The sequence below is a fragment of the Zootoca vivipara genome, chromosome 5 (assembly GCF_965207765.1).
Source record: "Zootoca vivipara chromosome 5, rZooViv2.hap1.1, whole genome shotgun sequence".
Taxonomy (NCBI): domain Eukaryota; kingdom Metazoa; phylum Chordata; class Lepidosauria; order Squamata; family Lacertidae; genus Zootoca; species Zootoca vivipara.
In genome coordinates this window covers 58,419,723-58,447,584 of record NC_142588.1, presented here as the reverse complement: position 1 = coordinate 58,447,584, position 27,862 = coordinate 58,419,723, and the positions used below count along the sequence as shown (strand labels likewise).

The 27,862-nt window shown below is 42.3% G+C and overlaps 2 protein-coding genes across 11 annotated transcripts; one reads left to right on the top strand and one right to left on the bottom strand.

The window, feature by feature from the left end:
• Positions 1 to 93: 93 nt before the first annotated feature.
• SCLY (selenocysteine lyase) lies at positions 94 to 23,163 on the bottom strand. 9 transcript variants are annotated; one of them, XM_088669701.1, is made up of 13 exons: positions 23,076 to 23,163; positions 20,247 to 20,355; positions 19,417 to 19,529; positions 18,333 to 18,433; positions 10,762 to 10,945; positions 9,248 to 9,375; positions 8,294 to 8,458; positions 6,586 to 6,692; positions 5,843 to 5,879; positions 4,558 to 4,641; positions 4,253 to 4,355; positions 3,058 to 3,133; positions 94 to 846 (listed from the first exon to the last, which is right to left on the bottom strand). In XM_088669701.1, the coding sequence occupies exons 2-13, from the start codon at positions 20,342 to 20,344 to the stop codon at positions 702 to 704; spliced, it is 1,341 nt and encodes a 446-aa protein (XP_088525827.1). In that variant the 5' UTR covers positions 20,345 to 20,355; positions 23,076 to 23,163; the 3' UTR covers positions 94 to 701. The 9 variants fall into 9 exon arrangements, with proteins under 9 accessions (XP_088525827.1, XP_034988943.3, XP_034988941.3 ...); XM_035133052.3 differs by lacking the exon at positions 23,076 to 23,163 and adding an exon at positions 22,757 to 22,893; XM_035133050.3 differs by lacking the exon at positions 23,076 to 23,163 and adding an exon at positions 22,306 to 22,493.
• On the top strand, positions 23,009 to 26,680 carry LOC118093604 (uncharacterized). 2 transcript variants are annotated; one of them, XM_088669713.1, is made up of 3 exons: positions 23,012 to 23,148; positions 23,849 to 24,010; positions 24,707 to 26,680. In XM_088669713.1, exon 3 carries the CDS (start codon positions 24,736 to 24,738, stop codon positions 25,612 to 25,614), a length of 879 nt encoding a protein of 292 aa, XP_088525839.1. In that variant the 5' UTR covers positions 23,012 to 23,148; positions 23,849 to 24,010; positions 24,707 to 24,735; the 3' UTR covers positions 25,615 to 26,680. The 2 variants fall into 2 exon arrangements, with proteins under 2 accessions (XP_034988948.1, XP_088525839.1); XM_035133057.3 differs by lacking the exon at positions 23,849 to 24,010 and having other exon boundaries at positions 23,009 to 23,148.
• The last annotated feature ends 1,182 nt before the right edge of the window (positions 26,681 to 27,862 follow it).

The following is a 27,862-nucleotide window of genomic DNA, read 5'->3' as shown; positions in this document are numbered from 1 at the left end:
GTTAGAGAGTTTGGTATCTATGCAGCCTTCATAACACAAAACACAGCAATGTGAAATGAAGGTTTCTCTCTTTCTCTTTCTCTCTCTATTCTTCAGCTCTAGAAGAATGCACATTCTAGTCCCATTGCACACCTCAGTGCTAAACACAGTGCAATACTATAGCACCTACAACCTGCTGCTGCAGCAAGAAGAAATATTCATGTTCCTTCAGTGCCTATATGGAGGGCAATTGCTTTTCATTCCCAGTAAGGAGTACCCCAGAAGGGTGGCATCAAAAGAGTGGCTGTTTCCAGGTACCAAGGCAAGCTCCCAATTTTTCAATATTTTGGGATTCACCTGCCCATTCAAACCATAATATTTAGGCTTGTTTCCTGAACCCACACAAAAACCTCACTCTAGATCTAAACATCCAACTAGAAATGTTTATCCACTTCTTTGAGTAAAAACTGCTGGCAGAGTCTGCTCAGCATAGTGACTACATTCAGGGAGCACTGATTTTTGGCCTGCTGTATTCAAGGGCTGGGGAAATCACTAGAGATTATTCAACAAAAATTCAGTGGCCAGGAGCTGACTAGAATGTTATCTAGCCTCATTCTGTTAAATGTAAGTAGCACCTAGAGCAATGGAAAATCAGGGTCAGGTAAGCTCACTTCCTGGTTTTAGAGGGCTAAACTGCCTCACTAGGTGACTGAAAATATGACCTATTGTAGCTGAGCCACAGCCTGCTTCAGATCTTCCACAATCAAGTCCACATCCTCCTTGCTGGTAGCACGACCCACACTGAGACGCAAGGCGTTCTGTGCCACGTCATAAGGAATTCCGCAGCTAAGCAGGATAGAGGATGGCCTGGTGAACAAAGATAAAGTAAGTCAAGTTTAACCCCCTAAAATTCCCTACAGTGGTTCCAAGAAGTGAACAGAGGAAGGAGACAAAAATTATGCATTCCTATACTTATTTCTAAGTCTCATTAGTTTCCAATATGAGCCACAAAGAACTCTGCCCCTGTAGTGCACATTCACATCACTGTTCTTCCTAAGAATGCTGCAGGCAGACTCTGGAATATTGCCCAGGAGGGAATGTGGCTAAAAAAGGTTCCCCATCTACTGGTATGTAGAGTGGTTAGAGTGTCAGATTACAACTGGGGAGAGCCTAGGTCCCAGCTCAGACATAATTAAGTGACCTTGAGCTAGTGACTAGCTAACCTCCTCACAGGTTTGGTGTCAAAAGAAGGTCAAAGAACCGTGTATGCTGCTCTGAACACATCAAAGAATGAGGAAGAAATGTAAAAAACAAACAAATCCGACTTAACCCCAAACTAGATGCAACACCATCTAGTGTTAGCAATAAAGCTGGATGGGGACCCTGGCATGGAGGTAAGGGAGCTTTGACCCTGCTGTGGACCCTTGCCCCTGTTAATCACATTGGGGGAAAATGTTTCTATCTTCTCCAGTGGAAGCTTTCCCCCCCATGCAAATACCGGTAGTAGGCACAGGCAGCCCCATCCAGATTGGGAGCACCATGGCAGGTGAGGAGTGATTCAGTTCTCCCCCCCCCCCCATAACAGGGTGCCAGTCCAGACTTGCCCCTCATTCCTGCAGTTGTTACTTGTGTGAATGGCATCTCGATTTTGTTTGGCCCTTCACGCTTGCTATTCAGGAACCTGCTTTTGAATGTGATCCTGTGCGCATCCATGTGGAAACATGGAGTTGAAATGTATTATCTTTGGAGCAGGTATGTGAGCAAAAGCCTCTATTCTAGCACATTCTGTTCTCAGTTTTGGCTCCAGCATTATTTGGCTAATCAATTTGGACACAAGGCTTGTCATACTAATATGCTCATATGATTTTGCAGGTCTCAGACATAAAATTGAACCACAAGCATTCTAGGAAAATCTTTAGATGAAAGAAATACAATACAAGGCACTTAGGTTTCCACTGCTCTCTTCAGTATTTGAAACAAGCAGCGCACAACAGCAGGGGAGCAAGTTGCTGCTCAGACACATGATCTGTCACACTACACTGCTCTCTCTATTCAAAGGAAACCACTTGATGATATCCTAATCCTAGGCACTTAGTTGATCACCTACTTCCCTGCCCAGCTGGAACCATCCCCTGTGAGTTCCAAAAGAGTGGATGCCAAGGCAGAAGGGCCACAGCTTATGCAAATGCTGGCTTGTACGAAAGTGCAAAGAAAACACTTTCCACTAAGATACAATTACATTAACCAGCTTATGAACTTAAAGCAGATTGACCAGCTTCCATAATAAGCTCAGCTCCTGAATGAGCAGCAACAGTCTGCAACACTATCTCAGTAACCCCCTACTACTAGCACCCTTTCATGTGCTGCCCTTACCACCTGGGGGAAAAGTGGTACTGGCACTGTGGCAACTATACAACCCCTTCCACTTCTTAGTCCTGGACCAGTAGCTCTTTAAAGCCAGGAGAAGGGCAGTTCAGACAGCAAAGTGGAGGGACAGGATTAGTCTGCCCATTGTCCAGGGGCAAATGGCATGGCTTGGGTGCAGGGTGAGCGATTGTGGGAGGTGGTGTCACATGTCTCTGCCAGTCTTCTCATAAAGCAGGAGGATTTCACGTTTGAAAATGGAAAACGTTCCTTTTGTACATCTTTGGGGGGCAGGAGGGAAGACTATAAGATGTAAGGGCCGGCGTTACTGTCATAGGGTGGAATTCAACATTGTGCTCTTCCAGTCATTCTGCCTACACAAGCATTTCAGCTTGCCAGACAAAACAATCCCTCCTTCTCCACCCACTGTTGTGGGGTTCTCCTGACTCCCCTCCCTGAGCCAATTTTGGGGCACATGGTGGGAGATGGGAAAGTTTCATTGTGCAAGTCCTTGTGCAAGGCTGCTGCTGACAGGGCAGGTTAGGTGAATCCTATTATTGTCACACACACACACTATTACTACCATTAAGAAGCAGAGTTCCCTGAGGAGGTGGGTGAGTACAGCTGTTGCACCCTTTGCTTTCACTTTTCTACATCAGATGGATCTGTCCCCTCCAGCCACAGAATGCCCAGTTTCCCAACATGGTTCCTTACCGGTCACCCTTCTCGGAGTGGCATGCAGCACCAACACTGGCAAGCAAAGTCCTACAGTGAGATAGCACCAGCCGACCTGCAGAAAACACAAGACATAGCCATGCCAGGAAATACCCAAAGACCTAGTGGAGGAAGGAACCCATAGAATCGGTTTTCAACCTCCCCTCACGGCAATGCTTATCCCACCTACACTTTTGCTAGAACTGGCTTCTCACTAAAGCTGGAGGGGTGTGTGTGGAAATAAACAAATGCAAAAGTTGATGCACATCATACATATAAAATTGTCAAATGCAAATCTGAACAGGCAAAGTAGGGTTTTAATGACAAAAAGGTTTAATAGATAAAATCAGGATGTGGCTTTTACAATTAGAATCCCTCCTGAGATAAATATGAAATTCATGCTGAAATTATAAAAAAGCCAAAGCTTAAAACTCATTTCCTTTGTTTACAGTGGTACCTCCAGTTACGAACTGAATTCGTTCTGGAGGTCCGTTCTTAACATGAAACTGTTCTTAACCTGAGGCGTGCTTTCGCTAATGGGGCCTCCCGCTGCTGCCGCCACATGACTTCCGCTCGCATTCCGGGGCAAAGTTTGCTACCAGGAGTATCTACAGTGGTACCCCGGGTTACAAACACTTCGGGTTACAGACTCCGCTAACCTGGAAGTAGTATCTCGGGTTAAGAACTTTGCCCCAGGATGAGAAAAGAAATCGTGCGGCGGTGGCATGGCGGAAGCAGGAGGCCCCATTAGCTAAAGTAGTACCTCAGGTTAAGAACGGTTTCAGGTTAAGAACAGACCTCTGGAACGAATTAAGTTCGTAACCAGAGGTACCATTGTACTTCCAGGTTAGCGAAGCTCGTTACCCGAAGCGTTTGTAAGGGGGGTGGTACGTAACCCGAGGTTCCACTGTATTTGCAAAATTTCACAATTTGTAATTTCTTTGAGCAATTACAAAACCAATTTCCAATACCATATTTTAGCATCTCCCCACTCTCCCTCACACAGGAGCAGTCTGGTCTTCATTTGTTCTGAAACTATCTTAAGAGCAATGCAGTCTTGAGATCTATAGACAGGATTAACACGTGGTTATTTGTTGGTCACCGAGGAAGTTGTAGGCAAAAAAAAGAGAAAAACCTAACGTAGACTAACAGCAGCCATATAGGAATGGTGAAAATTTAGAGCCGTAGGGGATACCTTTTAGTCCTGAGCCCATGACAGAAAAGTTACAGGTGTTGCACAGTCGCCTTGAGCCTTTCAGTCTGCAGTTAAAATAAACTCCTTGCTCTTCAAACGCGGCCTAAAATGTGCAAAAATAATACTTTCAAGAAATGTTTGTTAATGATTGCCCTCACTTCACTATCCCCCAGCTTAGTGTTTCTACAAAGGAAGGCAGCAAGAAGAAAGTGCCATACAATTCTGTCTACAAACAGGGGCCAATCCTCCCTTCCCTATGCAAAGATTGCAGGCCAAACCAGAACATAGGCACCCAGAGAACTCACTTCAAGTCTCTCTTCCAGGTAATCCCGGACCTTCCTCATGTGAGCTTCATAAACCTCACAGTACCTGCTCACCAAGTCTGCTGCCTGCAAAGTAAGACAATAAGCATACCATGTTTTTCAGTGGCTGCAACAAGAGACAGAACCATGAAGGGAATGATGATTCCCATAGAATGTCCCCATCCAGACAAATGAAAACAGATCAGGATATTAGATGGAGTACTGAAATGGGTAGGCAATCTGAATGGAATCACCTTTTGTGCCTATTCATAATGTGATTCCTTTGGTCTGACAGTGATTTGTCAGAGACCAAGGAAAGTCTACATGGCACAATTTTGCATAAGCCTCTCTCTCTAGAGCACACCTGCAAGGTCCCCACCACTCTCAATCAACTAAAAGAAAACCCATTAACCATATAACTATATACTGTACCTGCAACCTCAGTGACATAAGCTCTCTTCATATGTTTACTCACCTGATCTACCATAGTTCTAAATTGCGTGGGGGCAGCCTACAGCGATAGTAAAGGCTCCCTGCTTTAAAACCGATTCCTCTATGGTGCACTGTTTTAATACACTGTTTACTGGGGGGGGGGGCAATTTGGCCAAAAGGGCAATAGCAGGAGCTGGGAGGAACTACCCAACCCTGGACATGGGGCTAAATATACTGACCCACAGCTCCTTGTATATATGTTGTCCCTTTGTGAAAGCAGCACATGAAGAGGGCTACTAGAGAAAATCTGGACATATTCTCCAACAGACCCTAAAACTGTGGCTGGGTGTTGTGTTATTGAGAACACTTTCCCCTCAACCCACCCCCAATGTATATAGGCCAACTTGATGTACCTTTCTTGTTCTGGCATGCTATTCACATAAAGCCGCAGGGAAAACTGTAAAGTTTAGCTGTTTGCTCTGAAAAATATGCCTAGAAGAACAAACTCTAGTATTTCACCAAGTCTTCAATAACCAGATCTTCACAATGATGGGAAACAACCGGAATTTACAGTAAAGCATTTGTAAGCATCCTTGTCTCCTATCAATGTCCCACTGTGACACAAACAGGCCTGAAAGGCAGATTTAGAACTTTTGCTCCATAGGTCAAATAGCAACTCCACCTCTGACATGAGAGCGCAAGGGTGTGGGGGAAGAGAAGCACCAGCACAGATAAGCAAAGCCTTTAAATTATTGTAAGAAGAATGTTGGGTTGAAATCTGAGCCTTGCTCCCAGGACAGCATCTCATGTTGAATCCATAACTGTCATTTTTAGCCCTCATCACTTCTGAGCTTACCTTGCCAAGGCCAGCAATCATTGGTGTATTCTCAGTCCTAGAACAGAGAAGTGCAGTGTGAATTTATTCCTAAAGCATAATAAAAGTGACATAAGCACAGGGGCTATATCTACTTGGGTAACTAGCATAAAGCAGGGACTGAAAATGGTGCTACTGCATGATATGAGCTACTGCTCCTGAGTTACTCAGTTGTGGGGGGGGAGGAGATCTGGTCTTTCTTGTTATCTGAATGTGACTTAGGAAGCTCAGGTGCTGCCTTATACCAAGTCAGACCACTGGTCCATTGAGCTCAGTATTACTGACTAGCAGTAGCATTCCAAGGTTTCAGGCTGTGGTCTTTCCCAACTCTACCTGGAGATGTTGGGGACTGAACCTAGAATCCTTTTGCATGCAAAGTGTGCGCACACTAGCACTCAGCCACAGCCCATGGCGTAAACCCTACATTGCATTTCCCAGCAGCTTATCCTGAAACTCTTCACACTTTGCCAAATGAGAAACATGATACGAAAGGGAAAGGTTTTCAAAAGCTGAGCCTTTCACTCACTAATCTATGCATCCTTGGAGTCTCAAAGAAAACTACCTTAAAAAAAACCTTCTTGGTGTCTTCTCTCGCAGCCCCTCACCCGCGTGAAGAAGAGGAATATGGGCTACCCACATATTGCTCCCACATCCAAGAGAGGTCCCCACCTTACTTGGCCTCTCCCTGGATTAAGTGGCTCCCTCTGTGCCCTCATCCTTCTTACCCAGGACGGAAGTTCCGTTCCTGCCCACCTCCAAACAGCATGGGATGGAGAGGATTGGTGACACCAGGGCCTCGCACATACAGCGCTCCAATACGCGGGGCATAGAACTGCAATGATAAACCACAAAGCTAATGCCTCCAGACAAGAACTAAGAGGTGTGTCCAACAGGAAACTGAGGTGCTTTGACCACATAGAAGTAAGGCTGATAAGAGCAGAGAAGCAAACATTAATCCTTGGGGAAATCATGGTTGCCCATGGGAGAGAAGTATGGGTGAATCCTATGCTCACTGCTACCCCTCCCCCTGGACTATTTCACACACAACAGAAGAGTTTCCTGTGTTTTCTCCCCCTGTTCATGTGACAGGCATTTGTGTGCTTCAAAAAATACATGATAAACATGTTCCCAGATGCCACAGTTATTAAACTAATTACGCCTGGAGATTAACTTGACTCATTACTTGGCTACTGGCAAAATAAATAAATAAATGAAAAGCTGTTTTTGAATACTGTAATGGAAAGTGATGTTGACACACTGGACACCTCCTGCTGTGGGTCATGCTCTCCTGCGCAATGTGAAAATGTGGACAAATTCACTCAACATTGTTCCCAGATTGCCATCTGGTGGAGAAGCTGTTTAGTTGCATTGCATCCTAAGGAGCGAGGTAGACTGTCCACTATGTTTTTAGGTGTCCCAAGAGTTCACGATGAAAATAAAAGACAATTTAAACAACATTTTCTGCATTCCTGTGCAACCATGCTAGATGCATAGGCTGCAGAGAAGAGGGCCAAGATACTGATCAGGGCAGAGTTTACATTACAGTCACCATATGACAACCTGCATGGCAGCTGTAGCAAAATACAATTGTCAGCAGCAAGTAAAACAACAATGGTTCTCAATTTTAAAAACCCTGACAAACTGGTGCTCTAGCACATGGAATCTCCCAAAGTTCACAAAAGGCCAAATTGAGATGGCCTCATTGTTTATTCTTTCTGTGTACATATTGTGCACTGTTTTTATGAGAGTAAGGAAACAAGGAAAAACTTTTGGAAACCAGGATGTAGATAGCATTAGACACATTTATTAAACAACATAAGAAAAACACCTTTAGCCCTAATAGAGTCAGTCGGCAATCCTGCACAATGAGAACTGTGAGTGAGAGAACCAATCATGAACACCAAAAGTTTTTACAGCCAGCTTTCTGCCATACAAAGCACCTCTGGATTATGGTCATTGCCTAGTTCTCAGAATGATGGCTGGTGTTCAGGGAGCCCTGATACGTTCTTTCTTATTTTTCTCTCATCTCACGCAGGATAAGAGATGTCCATGCATCTAGGTCTGGCATCCCCAAACTTGGCCCTCCAGATGTTTTGGGACTACAACCCCCATCATCCCTAGCTAACAGGACCAGTGGTAAGGGATGATGGGAACTGTACTTCCAAAATATCTGGAGGGGCGAGTTTGGGGGTGCCTGATCTAGGTCATCTCCCAACATGGTAAATCCAATACCCATTGAGCAGAGAGTTGCTGTCAGCCCAGAGTCATCCTTTATTGTTGATAAAACATTTAAAGGATGACTCTAGGGGCTGACAGGAACTCTCTGCTCAATGGGTATTGGATTTACCATGTTGGGAGATGACCTAGATGCATGGACATCTCTTATCCTGCATGTAGAAACTACATTGTAGGCCGAAGAGAGAAGCACCATACCTTGTGCCCCACAATAGTGAGGTAATCCACTCCCAGATCCTGCACGTCCACTTGACCTTTCCCAATCATCTGTGCTGCATCTGTGTGCACCAAGATCCGTGGCAGACCAGATGCCGTTCTCTTCCGATTGAGAGCCTGAATCCGTTGGCTGAGTTCGGAGATGGGCTGATAGAAGAAAACACCATCAGGAGGTATCATCTCACCAGGAACACAAGTGTTCTGGCTCTCTCTTTTGCTACTGCCCTACTGGCTGGCATAGGATGCCTTCACGGAATTACTTGCATGGAAAGCTGATGGTTGCATTTGAACTGTTATTGATGGTATTATATGGCTTTATTGTTATGTAGTACAACTGCCCCACCTTTGTGATCAAGCATTTGGTGTAACTCAGCTTCCAAACAAAGGACACCACATATAAACTCCACAGAACACACAACCCTACACAGGGAGACCATGGTTCATGGCATAGGGCTATGTCTCCAGAGAGCAAAACCTGTAATTCCAAACTACATTGGGGGAGCAATGAGGTGACAAAAATTGTAGAACTAAAGGTTTTGCTATACAGTAGACCTGTAATTTATGTACCGGTATATTTAACATGTGCACATTCAGCTTTAGGCTCTTGGCAAAAACAAAAGATTAAAAGGGGGCAGAAAGAGGAGAGGGCATCTGGAGGGAAAACTTTGGCAATCCCACCTGGTGTTGCATCCAGTGTGTTTTGACTATACATGATTTTGGCTTTATGCACTATCCCCAGAACCTAAACCCCTGTGTAAATTGTGGGGCTTACTGTATACCTAAAACATACTGAGATTGAAAGTTGGTGGAGTGAAAGGAGATTGTAATTATTTTGGGGGAGCATCAGCTCCCTCTCATTGGCTCTTGGCATCATCTGACCACATATATGAACCTCATATCCTTAAACATGTAATAAGAACTGAAGGCCCAACTCACCATGATAACCCCAGTTTCATTATTGGCCAGCATAATGGAAACTAGACATGTAGTTGGACGGATTGCTGCAACAACTTCATCGACTTCCACCTGTCCTGTCACTTTGGACACGGGGACAAAAGTGGCTTCTGTAAATCAGGATGCAAAAAAAGATGTTGACCCCATAGCTCGGTGCATTCATCAGCAGTTACTATGTATCTGGCAGCAGTGGAGAAAGTCACAGGGAATAGCAGACCTATTGCTAGGCAACAGGCAAGCGCTCCTTAGTCTTGGGAGATTAAGATATGGCTGTCATAAGGGAATTTGGGAGGAAGTGGCTGTTGGCTTAGAAGCAGCATTTAATGAAAGAGGCAGCTGAGCAAAAATGGATTTTCCTGGAGCTCAGTTGGATACTTGGAAGATAAGAGAGGAGGAAGCTGAGGGGAAACGCTGCATGCTGTTTAAGTCTCTTCAGTTTGCAAAAGCCCCCACTAAGAGCGCTGACCCTCATACTGAGTTCTGCCATGATCCTGCCCAACTGGAGAAGCACCAGAGATTAAACCTAGGACCATTTGAACACATGCAGTGATAAGACCACTTAACAGCCAGGTTAGGAATGCCATCTCTGACTCCACGTGTTGGTCACTTTTTGACAGGCGAGAAGGATAGGATAGGATAGGATAGGATAGGGAAATGATGCAAAGAAATGAATTTGAATTAAAGGTTCAGGTAAAGGTAAAGGGACCCCTGACCATTAGGTCCAGTCGTGACCGACTCTGGGGTTGCGGCACTCATCTTGCGTTATTGGCCGAGGGAGCCAGCGTACAGCTTCCAGGTCATGTGGCCAGCATGACAAAGTCGCTTCTGGTGAACCAGAGCAGCACACGGAAACACCATTTACCTTCTCGCCAGAGCAGTACCTATTTATCTACTTGCACTTTGACGTGCTTTTGAACTGCTAGGTTGGCAGGAACAGGGACCGAGCAACAGGAGCTCACCCCGTCCCGGGGATTCAAACCACCGACCTTCTGATTGGCAAGCCCTGGACCATTAGCACCACAGTGAAAGTACTGCTGAGCCAGCTTTAGACAGCTCACATTCGGAGTAAGCAATAAAAAGACAGTATACCAAAAAAAACCCTACATGGATCACTGCTTTGTCGTGGCGAAGGGGCTTGAATAACTCCAAGAAGCAGGGCCGCCCAAGACGAACAGGTCATAGCCGAGAGTTTAGACTAAATGTGATCCACCTGGAGAAAGAACTGGCAATCCACTCCAGTATTTTGCCAAGAAAACTCCATGGACATAAAAAAGGAGAACCTTTGAGAAGGAAGTGAGTGTTTCCAAGGCATGCTCTGGTTCACGTAGAGTCAAACACGACTAAGATGACTAAACAACAATACCAAAAAAAAGTAGTATTTGCTACTCAGAAACTAAAATTGCTAAATAAAAAAGAGAGAGCTTTTGCCTAAGCTGAATCCGACTAGTGCGTATAATTTATCGGCAATCTCTGACTACCTACTACAGTATACTCACCAGCCTCATGCTCTTTCACTAGGTGCTCCACAGGGAGACGGACTGAGTCATGCTCAATGCAAGATGTAATTAAATGTGGACACATCCCCAGTCTCTTTTCTTTATCTTCTCTTGGTCCATCAGAACTTTGCTGGTTGCTTTCCTTAAAATGCTTCACTACAGTGTGGATCACTAAATTGTTTGCCTGAATGGAAAAAGGAGGGATACAAATCCCAATCTCTTTTTATTTATTTATTTATTTATTTATTTATTTATATAACAGAAAATAACAAAAAATAGTCAAGAAATAATAGTACACTTACATACATACATGTCCATCATTTACTTCGTACATACAAATCTATATTATTATTATTCCTAATAGTAATTTCCAAGGTTAAAATCCCAGAAAAACTAAAACTTGGCAATTGTGTCCAGAAGGAGAAAAGCGAAGAAGAGAGAGAAGAAAGAAAGAAGAAAGGGAGAAAAAAAAAGAATTATAATGACAATAATAGTAATAGTAATAATACTATTATAAATAATAATGTTGGTAGTTATCAAAAACGAAAAGGGAATCACCGAAGAAAAGGAAGAGAAAGAAACAAACAAAAAAAAAAAGAAAGAAAGAAAGAAAAAAGAAAAAAGGAACAGACAAAGGAAAGAGGGAGGTAGAACCTGATTGACTGATTCAACAGTCATACCTTACTTAATTACATTTTCTTCTTCTGTCGCTTCCACCGCGCTTTGCACAGCATTTCACTCTTCTACATTTCTATATCTTGTCCTCTTGGTGTTTGTTGCACTGACTTCTGTTAGCATTCCTACACAGTTATTCTAAGCACAACCATGTTCTATTGCCCATTCCTATGTTCTTTAGATAGTCATTTAGACACTCCCACTGTTCCCTAATTTTATCTCTAGATTTATTACGAATCAGATCAGTTAATTTTGCCAGCTCTAGATATTCGCAGAGTTTATCAACCCATTCTCCTCTCGTTAGTATCCTAGGTTCCTTCCAAGTTTTAGCAATAATCATCCTTGCTGCTGTTGATGCATAGAGGTATACATTAGTCTTGTCTGGAGGTATTTCCTTATTAAGAATTCCTAACAAATAGGCTTCTGCTTTTTTATTAAACGGAACTTTAATTAATTCTTGAATTTCCCGGTGGATCATTTCCCAAAATGTTTTAATTACTGGGCATGACCACCACATATGATACAATGTTCCGATAGCTTGCTGGCACCTCCAACATTTGTTATTGCTATTTTTATTTATTTTGGCTATCCTTTCAGGCGTTAAATACCACCTATAGTGTATTTTCATAAAGTTCTCTTTTAAGGCATAGCAGGCTGTAAAGTTAATTTGTTTGCTCCAAAATTCTTTCCATTTTTTATATTCAATCGGATGACCTAGATCTTTCTCCCATTTTTCCATATAATTATTCTTTATTTCTTGTTCCCATTCTTGTTCACTTAGAAGTCTATACATTTTCGAGAGGGTTTTTTCTTTGCTGTTAAGAATTTCTGACTCAAATCTCGTTTTTATTTCTCCAAATCCTCTTTCCTTTATGTCTTTATCAAATGTGGCTTTTAATTGATAGTATTCCAACCAGGATATTCCTTTAGTCTTGAGATCTTCGTATTCTTTAAGTTTTATACTACCATTAACCTTTTCAGTAATTTCTCTGTACGTGGGCCAAACCTCTTTTTTATAGCATCTTAATGTGGCATTCGCTTCCACAGGTGATGCCCACCAGGGAGTTCTGTCTATAATTTTATCTTTTGTCCTCTCCCAAACCTCCCATAGGGCCCTCCTTAAAGTATGGTTTTGAAATTCTTTATTTTTCTTTCCTTTTTCGTATAGCAAGTAACCATGCCATCCGAAGATCTTATTTACACCTTCTAGTTCCAAAATATCCAATTTTTTTAACATTAGCCAATCTTTTATCCAGGTCCAGCAGGCTGCCTCAAAGTATTTTTTCAAATCCGGTAGGGCAAATCCTCCGATCTCTCTAGGATTCGTTAGTATCTCTGCTTTCATCCTTGCCTTTCTCCCCTGCCATATGAAGTCCGTCAGATCTTTTTGCCACTCTTTTAAATATTTAGTTCCAATTAGTATGGGGATGTTTTGAAACAGAAATAAAATTTTTGGTAGAATCACCATCTTGATCATAGATACCCTACCCCAAATAGATAAATTCATACATTTCCATTTTGCCAGTTTTCCCTTTACTTCTTTCCATTTCTCAATGTAATTATCTTTCAATAAATTTGTATTTTTGTTCGTTATCTGGATACCTAAATAATTGACTTTTTTTTCAATTTTAATCCCTGTTATTTTTTCCAATCTCTCTTGGTCTTTGGCTCTCATATTTTTCGTTAACATTTTAGATTTGTCTTTATTTAACCTAAATCCTGATACCTCTCCAAATTTCCCCATCTCAATCATTCCTGTTACAATTCCTTCCTCCGGGTTTTCTGTCATGATAATTAAGTCGTCGGCGAACACTTTAGTTTTAAAACAGTAAGCTCCCGACTTTATTCCTTTGATTGCATTGTTTTTCCTAATTGCTATCAGTAGGGTCTCCAGGGTTGTGATAAATAACAGGGGGGACAGGGGGCAGCCCTGTCTTGTGCCCCTCTCTATGTTAAATTCTTCGGTAATTTCATTATTTATAATTATCCTTGCTCTTTGTTCTCTGTAAATTGCTTTAATTCCCCTTAGAAACCTTTGTCCCAGTTTTAAATTCTCACAGGTGTTTATCATGAAGTCCCAAGACACACGATCGAAGGCTTTTTCAGCGTCCACTAAAAGCATTGCTGTTTCCATGCTTGGTTTAGAGTCTAGGTATTCCATTAAGTCAATAATCACCCTAATGTTGTCTTTTATTTGCCTCTCGGGGAGAAAGCCCGCTTGGTCTTTACCAATTATCCTAATTAATACACTCTTTAATCGATTTGCTAATATTCCGGAAAATATCTTATAATCAATATTTAGTAAAGATATCGGTCTGAAGTTCTTAACTAATTTCACACTTGAGTCTCCTTTGGGTATCAAGGTTATTAATGCTTCTTGCCAGGACCTTGGTGGTGAGCCTTTGTCCAAAATTTCATTCATTATTTCTTTTAGTCTCGGTGTCACCACTTCTTCTAATATCTTATAATATTTGACGGAAATCCCGTCGGGACCTGGCGATTTCCCTTCTTTCATTTTCTTAATCATATTTTTAATTTCTTCCTCCTGAATTTCAGCATTTAAGAGTTGATGTTCTGTCTCATTAATTTCTGGTAATTTATTTTGGGTCAAATAGTTCCGAATTGCTTTCTCATCTTTCCCTTCCTCCTTGTAGAGTCTTTTGTAATAGTTTATGAAGCTTTCCTTAATTTGTTGTGAGTCCGTAATTTCTTGATCTCCCTCCGTTATTTTGTTTATTATTCTATCATTTTGCTTTTCTTTTATTAACCAAGCTAGCATTCTCCCGGGCTTATTAGCGGATTCAAAATATCTTTGTTTCGTCCAGAGTATTTTATTTTTAACTTCACTGTTTACAATCTCTGAGAGGTGGTTTTGTAATCTCTTCACATGTTGTCTTAGTTCCTCATTATTTGGATCTTTTACTAAATCTTTTTCTTTATCTCTTATTTGTTTATTCATTTCCATTATACCTTTCCCTTTTTCTTTTTTTATGTTTGTCATTTGTTGAATACTAAACCCTCTCATGTAGGCTTTACTTGCCTCCCAAATTATTTTCCTATCTGTATCCTGTCTTTCATTTATTTCAAAATATTCTTTCAAAGTCTCTTTTGCTTTTTTTGCTCTTTGTTCATCTCTCCAGATCTCATCATTTAATCTCCACCTTCCCCTCGTGTTATTCCCGAACTTCATTTGGATCAGTACCGGGTTGTGATCTGATATCGATCTGTTCTGTATTTCTGCTTTTTCTAACTTCAACATTAAATTTTTCGTTAACCAGATTGAGTCTATTCTTCCCCCTGACCTATTGGCCTCGGAATAATGTGTGATATCTTTTACCGTGGGGTTTTTAGTTCTCCAGGCGTCATACAGCTCAAAGTTCTCAATTAATCGGAAAAAAGAGAGAGGCAGTTTACCCGAGTTGCTGGTTCTATCTTTGGATGTTCTATCCATTTCCATGGAAATGACCCCGTTCATATCCCCCATCAGTATTATGCTTTCCCCCATGTAGTCCCATATCCTCTCCTCAACATTTTGGAAAAACTCGTCTTTCCTAGTATTTGGGGCATAAATCCCTATTACAATCACCTTCCCCGCCTTGGAACATATCTCCACTCCTATTATTCTCCCTTCTTCATCACTAAATAGCAACTGCGGTTTCAGTGATGGGTTAATATATAACACCCCCCCCCTTTTTTTCTCCTTTCCTGCTGTCACAAAATCTAGTCCCAGCCTACTATTCTTTAGAACTCTCACGTGATTATTACATATATGTGTCTCTTGCAAACACACTATGTCACATTTTTTCTTCTTCAGTAAATGTTCTATTTTGTTTCTTTTGAATTTCCCATTCATCCCGTTCACATTCCACGATAAACATTTCATCCTTTACAGAACCTTTATTATTATTATACTAATATGGGCTACTTTCACGTTCTTCAGACTTTAATCCTCACCTTAGGATTTCAGAGGCAGGTCCAGAAAATCAAAGACAAAAAATTGGTTGCCCCCCCCTCCAGTTACTCAACCGAAAAGGGAAGGAATACAAGACAAATTAACATTAACCAAGAAACAACAACAGAAAAAAAAGAAAAAAGACAAAAAAGACAAAAAAAACAAAAATAAAAAAAATAAAACACCAACTGTAAAGTTAGGTACGGAAATCGAAAAAGGCAGGGTGATCTATTCCCCCTGAAGTTGAATTTATCAGTATAAATCATCTATTTTGATTCAAAAACCACTGTAGTTCTTATTCCAGTAGTTTTTCTCCACCTAATTCGTCACAATACTTCCTCCAAAAGCTCTTTGTGTCTTCTACTGATTTAAAATAACGTCTCCTCTCCTTATAAGTAAACGAAAGTCCCTCTGGGAGTTCCCATTTAAACAATATGTTGTTATTCCTCAGCGCCGTCGTTAAAAATTTATAATTGTCCCTTTTTTTCAATATACGAACTGGAGTCTCTTTCATTATCTCAACCCCCCTTCCTTCTATAGTTAGTGGGTCAGTCCTGCTTTTTTGTAAGAGTTTATCCCTCAACAGTCTTGAGTTCAGAAATAGTAAGCAGTCTCCCGGACCCCTCCTTGTCTTATTTTTATTTGGTCTTACTCTGTATATTTTGTCAATGTCGAGGGTCAGGTCGTCTTCTTCTACCCCCAACCAAGCTGCCAGTTCTTTGATCAATTTAGTTGCTATTTCCTCACCCTGTGTTTCTTTCACTCCTTTCACGCGTAGAATCATCTCTTTTTGTCTCATTTCCAGCATTGCCATGGAGTCTTGAATTTCTTCTTGGATTTTCTTTAACTCGCCAACTTCTTCTTTATGCTTTTCCTGAAGCCTTTTCAATTCTCTTTGTTCCTGTTGGACTTTTTTCACTGTATCGTCCTGTTTCTGTAGTTTAATCTCGGTTTCTTGAAATGATGTTTCTAGCTCTTTAAATTTTTTAGTTTGTTGACTAACTTGTTCTGCAAGATCTATGATTAAATTTGAGTTCTTTTCAATTTTGGATCCCATAATTTCCATTTTTCCATCCATTGTTTTTATGTTTCCATCTAGACTTGATATCTTATCGCCTAGATTTTTCTCCATTCTTTCCATCAATGCTATTAGTTCTTTCATATCTGTGTTGGTTTCTCCCTCCGCAATCGAGGTTCTACGCAGTTGATTTTGTGCAGGGCCAAATCCACTTGTCGTTTGGTGTTTCTTTGAGCCCATCTGGTCTTGAGCTTTATTTCTTTCTTTATATCTTCCTTTTATTTAATTTCAGAGGGTTTTAACTTCAGAGGGTTAATTAGGCGATTTTTGCACCTGGGAACCCCCTTTGAGTTAGTCTCTAGCAATCCATATTATAGTTTTTAACTGTCCTTACTTTGGGGTATGGTTATTCTGCTTTGGATGTGTTAAGCTAAATTAGTGTTTCTCCCCTTGAATTATTTATTGTTCTTCCAGCAAGGGTTGACAGTCTTTGGTTATTTATTTTGAAATTTTGGTTAGGTTTGGGTGTCGTTTCTCAACTCACCACTGGTGTCGCTGTTGTGGGAGGTCTCTTTCTGCGCGCTTCTTTCACTGCTCTCCTCTTCCTCTTTCCTCGTTGTTCTATTGTTCTGCTGATACTGATATCGCCGGCAGTGTTTGCTGCTCTTAAAGGTATCTCCTCCCTTTTCTTTTCTCTTCTCCTCCCCCAGGCACTCTTAGTTGATTCTCAGTCTCTTAGTTTCCCAGTTGATATTATTATTTCAAGGGTCGTTGTCTCAACGGTTTCAAATTTCTGTCTTTGGAGCCCAATAGAGAAAGTGCTGTAAAGATCTCTCAATTCGTATCGTCTCTCCTCCCGTACCGTCTCACAAACTTATTCTCGCTTCCCCTGTCTCTCACTCGTTCTTGGTTGCTTTCTCGAATCCTCCAAGCCTCCAAGTCTTGTTTTCCACTATAAAAAACGTCTGTGTATATTATTTGGACATTCAGACGCTGTGCTTAGCTACGGTCCCCTTCGCACGTCTCGGTTACAATTTGTTTAGTTTGTAACACTTTTATATCTCTTCCCCCTCTCGTATCCCGCAAGTTCTCTAGCAGCTTGGCGTTCAGGTTTGTCTTTATCGCCCCTTGTTTTAGTCCTTTATCGAAGAGGGGGGTTTAAATTTGCTGTTATTAATTGTAAAGCTTAGGAGAGCTTGGCGTTCTTTTGTCGGGCTTTTCGGGCGTTTCCGCAGGCAAAGAGTTGTTGCCCTTTAGCGCCGGAGTTCCCCGCTTCCCTTTACTTTCAACCTTTCGGGGTTGAAAGCTGGGGTGTTATCAGGGCTCCCCTTCTGACGCAGCCTCGGGCTAGTGCCCTCAGGATTCCCCCCTGAGGTCGGGAAACTTACGCCTAGTCCCCGTTTTGCTTTGCCGACGTTCAATCTGCCTCAGAGGTTACCGGAGCGCAGATCTCCGCCCGAACTCCAGAGCGCCATTCCGGAAGTCCTCTACAAATCCCAATCTCATATGTTCATATGAATATCCAGATTTACCAGTGCAGTCCTCTGGAGTAGACAGTGCTGAATTTCTTACCCAAAAACTATGGTAGATCAGGGCAGACTTGTCTTTCAGTCTCAGAAGGAGCAGAGGCAGAGGACTGATTTGTAGTCATTACCTCCATGTAAGCGAATCAAATTGCAATACATGCTCCTTTGCAGGTTTTAAATAAAAGATAGAGCCATTCAACAGAAGAGGGATAGACTTTCTTTTTATCTGATGGGTGTTTGATGGGTCTTACTTGGCACTAATTAAGAATGGAGTCGCCAATGCTATGAGAAGCAAATAAAGTCAGACTCCATTGAGAAAAAAAGACAGCTAGCATGTTATGGGTTGATCTCTTAAATGACTGCCAGGTCAAAACAGTGATAGCAGCATCTCATATCTCACCTCTGTCCCACCAGAAGTGAAGATGATGTCCTGGGGTCGTCCCCCTACCATTCTAGCCAGACTTTCACGGGCTTCATCTATAATATTTTTAGCTCTTCGACCTGTGAAATCAAAGGCACATTTACCTTATTATCAAGGCAAGGTTGGGGGAAGTCTCCAAAGGGTGGCATTAGGGGAAGACTACCACCTTGAGTTCCAGGATGTAATAAAGTGATAAATAAACAAATTATTAAGTCCACCCAAATTCTGGAAGAGTTTAATTGTTTTGATAGGTAAAGGTAAAGGGACCCCTGACCATTAGGTCCAGTCGTGACCGACTCTGGGGTTGCGGCGCTCATCTTGCGTTATTGGCCGAGGGAGCCAGCGTACAGCTTCCAGGTCATGTGGCCAGCATGACAAAGCCGCTTCTGGCGAACCAGAGCAGCGCACGGAAACACCGTTTACCTTCCCGCTGTAGCAGTACCTATTTATCTACTTGCACTTTGATGTGCTTTCAAACTGCTAGGTTGGCAGGAGCTGGGACCAAGCAACGGGAGCTCACCCCGTCGCGGGGATTTGAACCACTGACCTTCTGATCAGCAAGCCCCAGGCTCTGTGGTTTAACCCACAGCGCCACCCGTGTCCCATAATTGTTTTGATACAGAATAATTATTTCTGGTAACAAGAAGAAGAGGAGAAGAGTTTGGATTTGATATCCCGCTTTATCACTACCCTAAGGAGTCTCAAACCGGCTAACATTCTCCTTTCCCTTCCTCCCCCACAACAAACACCCTGTGAGGTGAGTTGGGCTGAGAGACTTCAGAGAAGTGTGACTAGCAGCTGCATGTGAAGGAGTGGAGATGGGAACCCGGTTCCCCTGATTATGAGTCTACCGCTCTTAACCACTACACCACACTGGCCAGAAGTGCCAGATTTGGCTCTGTGTTCCTTGCATGAGCATTTATTTCAGCGAGTGCTAGAGACTGGATCACATGAAGTAATAAATTCTCTTAAGGCCATTTCAATGCAGTAACTTGAATTTAAAAAGGCATATAAAATGAGATGGATGCTTTCATAGAATATTTCCATCCAGGCTTGCTCTCACCTTCTGTGTAAGAGCTGCTCGGATTGCCCCATGCTTCATGCATGGCTTCTGTAACTGTCTCAATCACCTCTGGAGCCAGAGGGGTGGTTGCATTGTAATCTAGGTATATCTTCCTGAAGGGAACAGAATGCAATAATACTTACAAAAGAAAAAAGAATGAGATACATTAACAGTAGCACTCTTTCGGCCAAAGTTGCATCATCGGTTATGAAAAATGCTGCCCTAAGCAAACCACTTCTGAAGTCATCATTGCTACGGCCTCTCCAAAAAGATGGTACAGTGGTGCCTCGCAAGACGAAATTAATTCATTCCGCGAGTCGTTTTGTATTGTGAAAATTTCGTCTTTCGGATTTCCAATTTAAACAAATAAAAGCAAAAAAAATATGCAAAAAAATCGTCTTGCGAAGCACAGCCATAGAAAAATTTGTCTTGCGAGTCAACAAAAAGATCACAAAACGCTTTCGTCTTGTGAGTTTTTCGTTGCGCGAGGCATTCATCTTGCGAGGTACCACTGTACTGGGGTTTTGAAATAAACATAACTATCTCTCCCCAAGCTTTAAAATGTGATGCCAGTTTTTATGAATACATCATATGACACACTCACATGAATGTGAGTACTAATCTTTCAGTTTCTAGAGCTCAATCCTATGATTTTTTTACTTGCTTGGAGTTTTGCAATCCAATCTACACACATTTACTTGGAAGTAAGTTCCACTGAATTCAACAGGACTCATTCCCAAGGTATATTGTGGGTAAAATAGCAAAATCTCAGCACTTACCATTGTCAAAAAATTGTCTTCATTTTTTTAAAGTCAAGGGAAGCTACAAACCTATTTGATGAGCTGTTCTCTTCTCCATCAAAGCCAATTTTTTCTCTGTTCTCATTTCCTTTGTTCACTAGTACTTTCTTCATTTGGTTCTCTTCCATTCTCCACCAACCTATTTTAAGAAAAACACAACCCACTATGTTCCATGAAACATTAGACTTAAAATAGCACACAAATAAATTCTGACATGCCTTTGCCCATTAATGAAAAAGACACCACTACTCGTTCTGGTGTATCTTCAGGAATCAGAGACACTGACTTGCGCCCCAGATTGGAGGGCCCAGCATCACACACAAGCGCAACGTGACATCATGACATCACATGTGTGAGGCCAATGGGTATGCAATGAAGCCCAACACCACTGCCCCTTGCTTGCAACTGCAGCTCAGAACGCCACCACCTGGGCACTGCCTTACCTCCACTGGCTCTCCACAGCCACTGCAACTGCTAGGTCTTTGCCACAAGGCCTGCAGCGGAGGTTAGGTGGCGGGCAGCGGCGGCTTGAGGTGGTCCAGGCTGCATTTGTAGGCAGGGTGGTGGTGGTGGGAGGAGCCCAAGAGTAGACACACATCTTGGGAGGCTTCCTCCACCCCCTCAACATTGGGAGGGGGGGCTTGGCCTGCCTACAAATATTGAGGGGGGCCCAATCCTATAAAGATGGCACCTATGTCAGGAATATTGCATTACCATTCTGTAGAGGTACCTCCAAAGATGGAGATAAGAATCCCTCAGATTCCCTGTCTTCCTAGGATTGATATGCTATCTTCCCTGGTTTCCAGTTGGGAGACAGTCAAAGGAAGAGTCACACACATTATAAAAAAGATTTGTATATGGGAGATATGTTTTAGCACTGACAGTGGTTCTCCAGAATTCCCCCCCCCCCCGTCCTACCTGGAAAAACCAGAGATTGAAAGTGAATCTGGACCTTTTGCATGCAAAGCATGTGCTTTACACTACCAAGCTACAACTCTTCCTCAAAGGTGGATTGCCTAATGTCCCCAAGGAAGCTCATAGTGGAGAGGAAAATATTATAATTATTTATTAAATTTCTATACTGCCCTTCATCCAGAGATCACAGGGTGGTTGACAATATAAAAACACAAAAATACATACCATACATACCATACTAGCAAACAAAAACAATACTCCCCACAGTTTAAAAAGCCATAGAAAGCCAAAAATTCTAATTTGTAGTTCTATCTGCAGTGATGGTAGTTATTCTGTTATAATTTTCACCTGCTACCCCATCTTCTCTCACAGGCTCAATGCATGGGCACTGTTTATGGGCAAAGACCTGCTTCTAGCTTCAGACACTTCCAACACATTACCAGAATAAAATTTTACTGTGTAGAGGGTTGTTGAGAGGAATGGGAAAGCCTCACACTATATGAAACACCCTTAGATGTCTTGCAGTCCTATCCACAGTTGCTATCGTTCCTCTCCGTGTGCTTTTGCACTGAAACCCCACCCTTTCCATTAAGACTTTAGCCCAACCTTCTAATCCCAATGCCCTATTGTAATTAACGCTAAATACATGTACCTGAAATAACTGCTTATCTAAGCCTTGTCTCTGCTTCCCTCTCTTTCTGTCATTGCCTATATCTGGATTGTGAACCCCTTGGGGCAGGGACCTATCAGCTCCTTTTTTGTTTTGTTGCAAAGCCCCATGAACGTGGATGGCACCATACTAACATTAACACAAGAAAACAATTTATATGAGTCACCAAGTTGGTTCCTTTTATTTTATTTATACTGAGATGTTTTTACTGCTGAAATTGTGCTAAACAAAAGGGAGAACTGTTATCCTCAGCTCTTGCCCACAAGACATAAACTGAACCTCCCTTTGGACTAGGGAGCGTATATCTTAATACTACAGCCTAGAAACAAAGAGAAGAGACGACTACGGCCACCCCCGGTGAGAGAAACTCCTGTCCAATAACAGCTAAAAACAGAATGCTGGACTGCACAACCTTCCGCCTCAACGCGACCATTTTTATACAAACTTCGAGGCGCACCGACCGCATGATTTCAGCTACGAACCAATCCGCGTCCTCCAACTCACCACGTAGCTATTGGCTACTGAGGAGGCTTAACACTCCAGCCATCGACAAATCAGATCCGCGCCACACAATTCGGACTGACAGTGGCAAGGCGGGTTGACGCGTACTAGACGCAGGAGCCGAGGCATCCGCTTACAGTACTCTCTCTTCCCACTCTCACTATCATTAGTAATATGACGACAGTCTCCCGAAAGAGGGCATGGTCTATGGTCGAGTCTGGTACTGGTGTGGCTTCAGCTTCCGCCCAAGAAAGGCTATTAGTTTAATCGCGACCAGGCGGGTCGCCTCCTCAAGGACCAATCAGCTTCCTCCTCCGCTAGGGCGTAATGGCACGGCTGCGTTAGTTAACCAATCGGTTGCCTCGCACTGACGATGCCCTGCCTCCAACCTTCCCCTTAAGAAGCCAGAACCCTTCGTCTATTTGCTTTGCCTGCGCTTACTAGTTCTGCTCACCTGATGGTGGTTGGCGACTGGGTTTTTTTTTTTTGTCGTTGCCGTCGCCGTTACTTGTTCGTCCTTTTTTTCACAAGGAGGCCTCGCAGGCCCGGTTTTCGCCTCAGCTGCAAAAACGGGACCAAATATTAGCTACCAACGCCCAATTTATTTTATTTTTTAAAGCAACCCGTGAATGACAGTTTAGACCATAGAGACGTCGGCATGAGAGAACACCACAGGGGAAGGGTTGCTCGCGCTGCCCTTTCTCAAGATGGCGGCGGCGGCACCGCTTTCCCTTTTCCCGCTGCGTAGGGTTCGCTCGCTCGCTCTCACTTACCAAGATGGCGAAGGATGGGCCGCGGGCTTTTAATTGACGCTTTACCTGTTCTGGCTGGTTCTGCTGATCGAAGGCAGGTCTTGGGAATAGGCGGGATTAGAGCCGGCCAGGCCGGGCTATTCAACTGTTGGCCGGCCGGGCAGGGGGAACGGCGCCTGGGCCTCAGGCGGCTTCGGCCTGGGAGTGGGGAGGAACTTGCCGGGGCCGAGAGGGAGGGCGGCCGGGCCCCACCCCCATCCGCCTCATGGCGCCTGTGGCGGCTTTCGCCTCATGGGCGTTATTTTCCAGGCAGGAATAAGGGCTGGTAACTGCCGTACGTGGAGTGCCTGGTCCCTGCCTTGCAGACGGGCAATAGAGTGCGCAGGTGTTCTCTGGTGCTCTTGACAGCCCCGTGGTTTTAGGCGACTGCAGGGTTGGTCCGCTTGACAGATCCCTTCTTTCTCGGTGGGCAGTTTTAAGCCCCCCTGTTGGCCTCCAGAACATGATCTCCGGACGCTATGCTCTCAAGCCTCTTTGGTTTAGTGCACTACCTGCGCTCATAGTTTCCAGGACCTGGAGCGGACTTTCATAAATTCCGTGATTGCATCTCTGTAAAAATCCAAGTTTTGAGCCATTCAGTTGAGAATTTGCTTACAGTTTGAAAATAGGAAATTGCCTGAATGCTAAAACTTGGAAGCATCATTATGTATATGCTGACAGGTGCTATTTGTATTTATTTGCCTGTTTCCATTCTGGGATTCGGGTTTCCTTTAGAAAATACTGTTCCATTTCAGATTGCAACACTATGCACATCTGGGAGGAAATGCTGTAGTCAACTCATTGGGACTTGCTTGTGAATATATATGCATGCGGTTTCACTGACAGGAAGATTAATGTAATTATACCAGGGCACTTCTTGCAGCAGGCAGCTGTTAAAAGGCAAGATTGAGAAAAAGGTACAGCTACTTGGAACTGTTGCAGTGCAATCTGTTAAAGGCTACCTGTGTGGTGGGAGAGCAGCCTAGAAATGTTGTAAATAAATATTTTTAAATATTTGAAGGTAACTTGGCCACCACAGATTTGAGTTAAAATGGACAGAATACAAGTATTAAGACTGCTTGTTGAGGTGATTTGTAGTTCAACTGTTAATCGGAGAAACACCTGTGCCATTGCTAGAATGCTTTTTGTGAATTCCCTGATAGTGTTTAATAGATGGTATCTAATGTTAATCGTGCTCAAAGGAGACTCACTGAAGTCAACGGACAAGTACTCTGGGTCTACCTTGTATGATACTGCACTATATTTTTAAATATTGAAATATAAGAACATACTGAATTATATATGAATGATTTAGCTGTGCCAATGACAGATCATGGGGAAAATTCAGACTGCAGCTAACATGAATTAAAAACTTTATTGATGCTTTACTGCTCAACAAGACAGTTTTATTTTTCAGATAGGAGCTTACTTAGTCCAGATGGGTAGAAGTAAGTAATGTTCTCTCCAGAAATTACTTGATTGTCTATGTTGGCTGCAGTCCTGAACACTCTGACAACCTTGACTTGCATATTCATAGCTTCACATAATTAATAGTTTTTCTTTTCATTCTTGTTGCTACTCAACTTCAGCTGTCTATTATCTCTTTATTTCAGCCTTTGGTATAAAGAGACACTGGAAAGGAATGATGGCGGCTTTGGATACTAAAGCAAAAGCAAAAAAAACTCTGGGAACTGTTGATTATGTGGAGTCATCAGAATTTGCACAAGGAATTCTGCCTACCAAGAAGGATGTCATTCAAAACATGCTATATCTATTGCACCCGAAAAGGGCTGGGCAAGCCCAGCGATCCAAAGAAGATGCTGCCCAGTTGCTTGCTGAACTCCTGCAGGAGCACTGGTTGTTTTGCAATTTGTATACCATAGCAACACAAAGCATAAAGAAGCATATTCTTAAGGTGTATGAGGAATTTTCAAAATTATATCAGTCCAGAAAGCGAAGAAAAAATGAGTTGTTTACACAGAAAGCAGATGATTTCAACAGGAGTTCAGAGCAGCTTTTTGACATATTTTGTACAGACACAGGAACAAGAGAGAAATTGGAGCAATACAGTGGTGTGAAAATGACTGACATTGAGTGGAAATTTCTTGAAGATCAGAGGAGTGAAAGAAAAATGTACTTTGAGGACTTCGTGGACAAGAAACAAATGGAAACAATAGAAAGACGAAGAAAAGTAGAATCACTGGAGCACTTCAGGAAGATTGCAGAAGAAGAGGGAGATGCATGTAAGCGTAAAGGAATGACTTCCAATAGAGATGAGCAGCCAGTTGAAGATGTCAGCAGTAGGAAGAAAGATGACCCCTGCCTTGGACGCAGCAAAGGAATTGGGAACTTTTCACATAAGGCAAAAAGAAAGCGCCTATCTTCTGGCTGGATTACTGGGACAGCATCTTCAACTAGCTATAGCGAGTCAGTTGCACCTGAATGTCAACATATACGTATGAGCATCAGAAAAGTCAGACCAGGGTTCTATGAGACTTTTGACAAATATGAAAACTGCTAGCCCAACATTCAAAATCTTTAGAGGAAGTTGTTTCTGTTGAAGTTTTGGGAGGTCTTAATACCCTGACTAATTGGAAGTTGATGTAGATAATTTTGTTGGGCTCCATTAATGTACAGCAACACCACCAAAGTAATGGCACCAGTAGAAATGGGCTTTTAGCTTACTGAGAAAGTAAGATTTGTTTAGGCCTGTACTGATACCTTCACAAGGTACTAAAAAGCTATAGTGTAGCAAAGGAAGACAGAAAAACCAACATTTGGATGTTAAAGCAAACCAAATGCACAATAGTAGGTTATGTTATATAATAACAATTTAACCACTGGAACAGACTTCTTAGGAAGGTGGTGCATTCTCCAGTTTATACAGTCTTCATGTTGGGCTGGATACTCCTAAAAAAACATTTTGCTGAAATGTTGTATAGTGGCCTGAAATAGAAATGTGAGGAGAAAATGCAGACTCTCCTGCAAGAGAGTCATATTATAACCTGTTGCCCATTCCAACCTCAGTGTCTCCCAAGACTGGAAGACCGTGTACAATTAAAATAAAAAATGGTAACTAATGAGATGGCAGCTAAAAGGAGAACATGGTCGTGGGGCTGTATGTCACAATGCAGGATCTTTTTGAGACTCACAATAAACTGCTGACTTCCTGCCTGTTAAAACGAGTAAGCACACCTGAAGGGAAAACAGTAATTGGCTCAATTATCTAAAAAGTGCAGTAGTTTCCTGTAATGCCCCCCAATACCTTGAATAATACTTGTATGGTCTTAAGAGATTGACCATATACAATTTGCCATTACTTCATTGAGAGTTGAAGGGGTTCTGCGCCTTTCAGGACTAGGTGTTTGCAGGCAAAAGAAAATAAATTTCCTCTGATCTTGCATATATTTAGTTCCTAAAATACCTATACAGTTCTGAAAAGCAGCTTTTGATAGATAGCATTGGCTCATGTGAGAAGAAAAAAAAGGGTCAGGAAATTTTAAAAATGGCTTTTGGTATAAATGTGGTGGCAACAACTATTTGTATATTTTCTGCATTCTTAGCAATTAAATATCAGTGGTGAGAAATATATGTGGAAACGTAGAATTTGTAATTGAAAATATTTGAGACATAAACATGTATAATGCACTGAACATAGCATGGGGTTGGAACTGCCTTTTAAAGGTGTTTAATTCTTCTTTTTATTGAGTAAGGATTGCAAATGAATGCACTGCAATGTTTGCTACAGTAGAAGGACATACTGTAGCTGCACTGCAGTTATAATGTCCACTGAAACAGAAGCAAGTCTTGAGAAATTTGTAGCTCTGCCTGCAGTGAGCGTTGGTAGTACAGATTGCAGCCCTTTCAAAGCTAGGCAAAACTTGTTTCCATACCTCACTGGTTTTTTTCAGCATACAGATGGCTAGTTTTCAATCTCATATCCAGACATATTGTATGCATTATGGTCTGTGTATGTACTGTTACATTACCTGACCTCTGGATCACATGGTGTATACACTTATCTCTGGAAAGTCACAAACACCCGGCAACACACACACACACCCATACCCATGTTTCCCATCATGTTGGGAAGAGTATATTACTCAGTACACTGCCCCATTGACTATATAGTAGTTAAATCCTAGAAATCATGTAGTATCGGAAATGGTTTACAGATATATGTACATCACTTGATCTATCACCACCTGATGATTCCTGGCTGAAGATGTGAACTTTGCACTAAAATGCTGTGTGTTGGAATTAATGTTGGGCGATATAACTGGCCTGCTAAAGTTAGCATAATATTCTTCTAAATTTTGCTCACATAACTTCCATAAATAAAAGTACTTCAAAATATTAAATGGTTACTTTCAGGCAAAGGGCACCTGTTGAGCCAGAAATCCTAATAACAAATTGCCATTGTTTATTTTGTTACCCTTTGCCAGAAATAGTTTTATTCCAACTGTTGCCTTTTTCATATGGACCAAAAATGTAACTTTATGCAGCATTATATCAAGCTAAGGAACAATGATTTATTACTGCATCTGCCCTTGCTTATACGGTACATTTGATTTCCCATATGAGAAGTAGCCCCGCTCTAAAACCATGTCAAAAAGGCTGACTGGAGGGATGTCAGTAATACAAGCAATTTTACTGGATCTTTGAAGCAATAAAAGCACCCTCTTTTTTGGGGGGTAAAACAAATGAGCCATCGCTAATGGTAGTGACAGTGCTTCCATTAAAATTTGTCTCCTTTAAAGTTTTCAGAT

Excerpts from the sequence above, each read along its gene's own strand:
- LOC118093604 (XM_035133057.3), top strand. The coding sequence starts at position 24,736 with ATGATGGCGGCTTTGGATACTAAAGCAAAAGCAAAAAAAACTCTGGGA.
- SCLY (XM_088669701.1), bottom strand. The coding sequence starts at position 20,344 with ATGGAAGAGAACCAAATGAAGAAAGTACTAGTGAACAAAGGAAATGAG. Across the intron at positions 19,530-20,246 it reads GAGAACAGCTCATCAAATAG|GAAGATATACCTAGATTACA; the intron begins GTTTGTAGCTTC and ends TGTTCCCTTCAG. Across the intron at positions 9,376-10,761 it reads AGTGAAAGAGCATGAGGCTG|AAGCCACTTTTGTCCCCGTG; the intron begins GTGAGTATACTG and ends CCTGATTTACAG.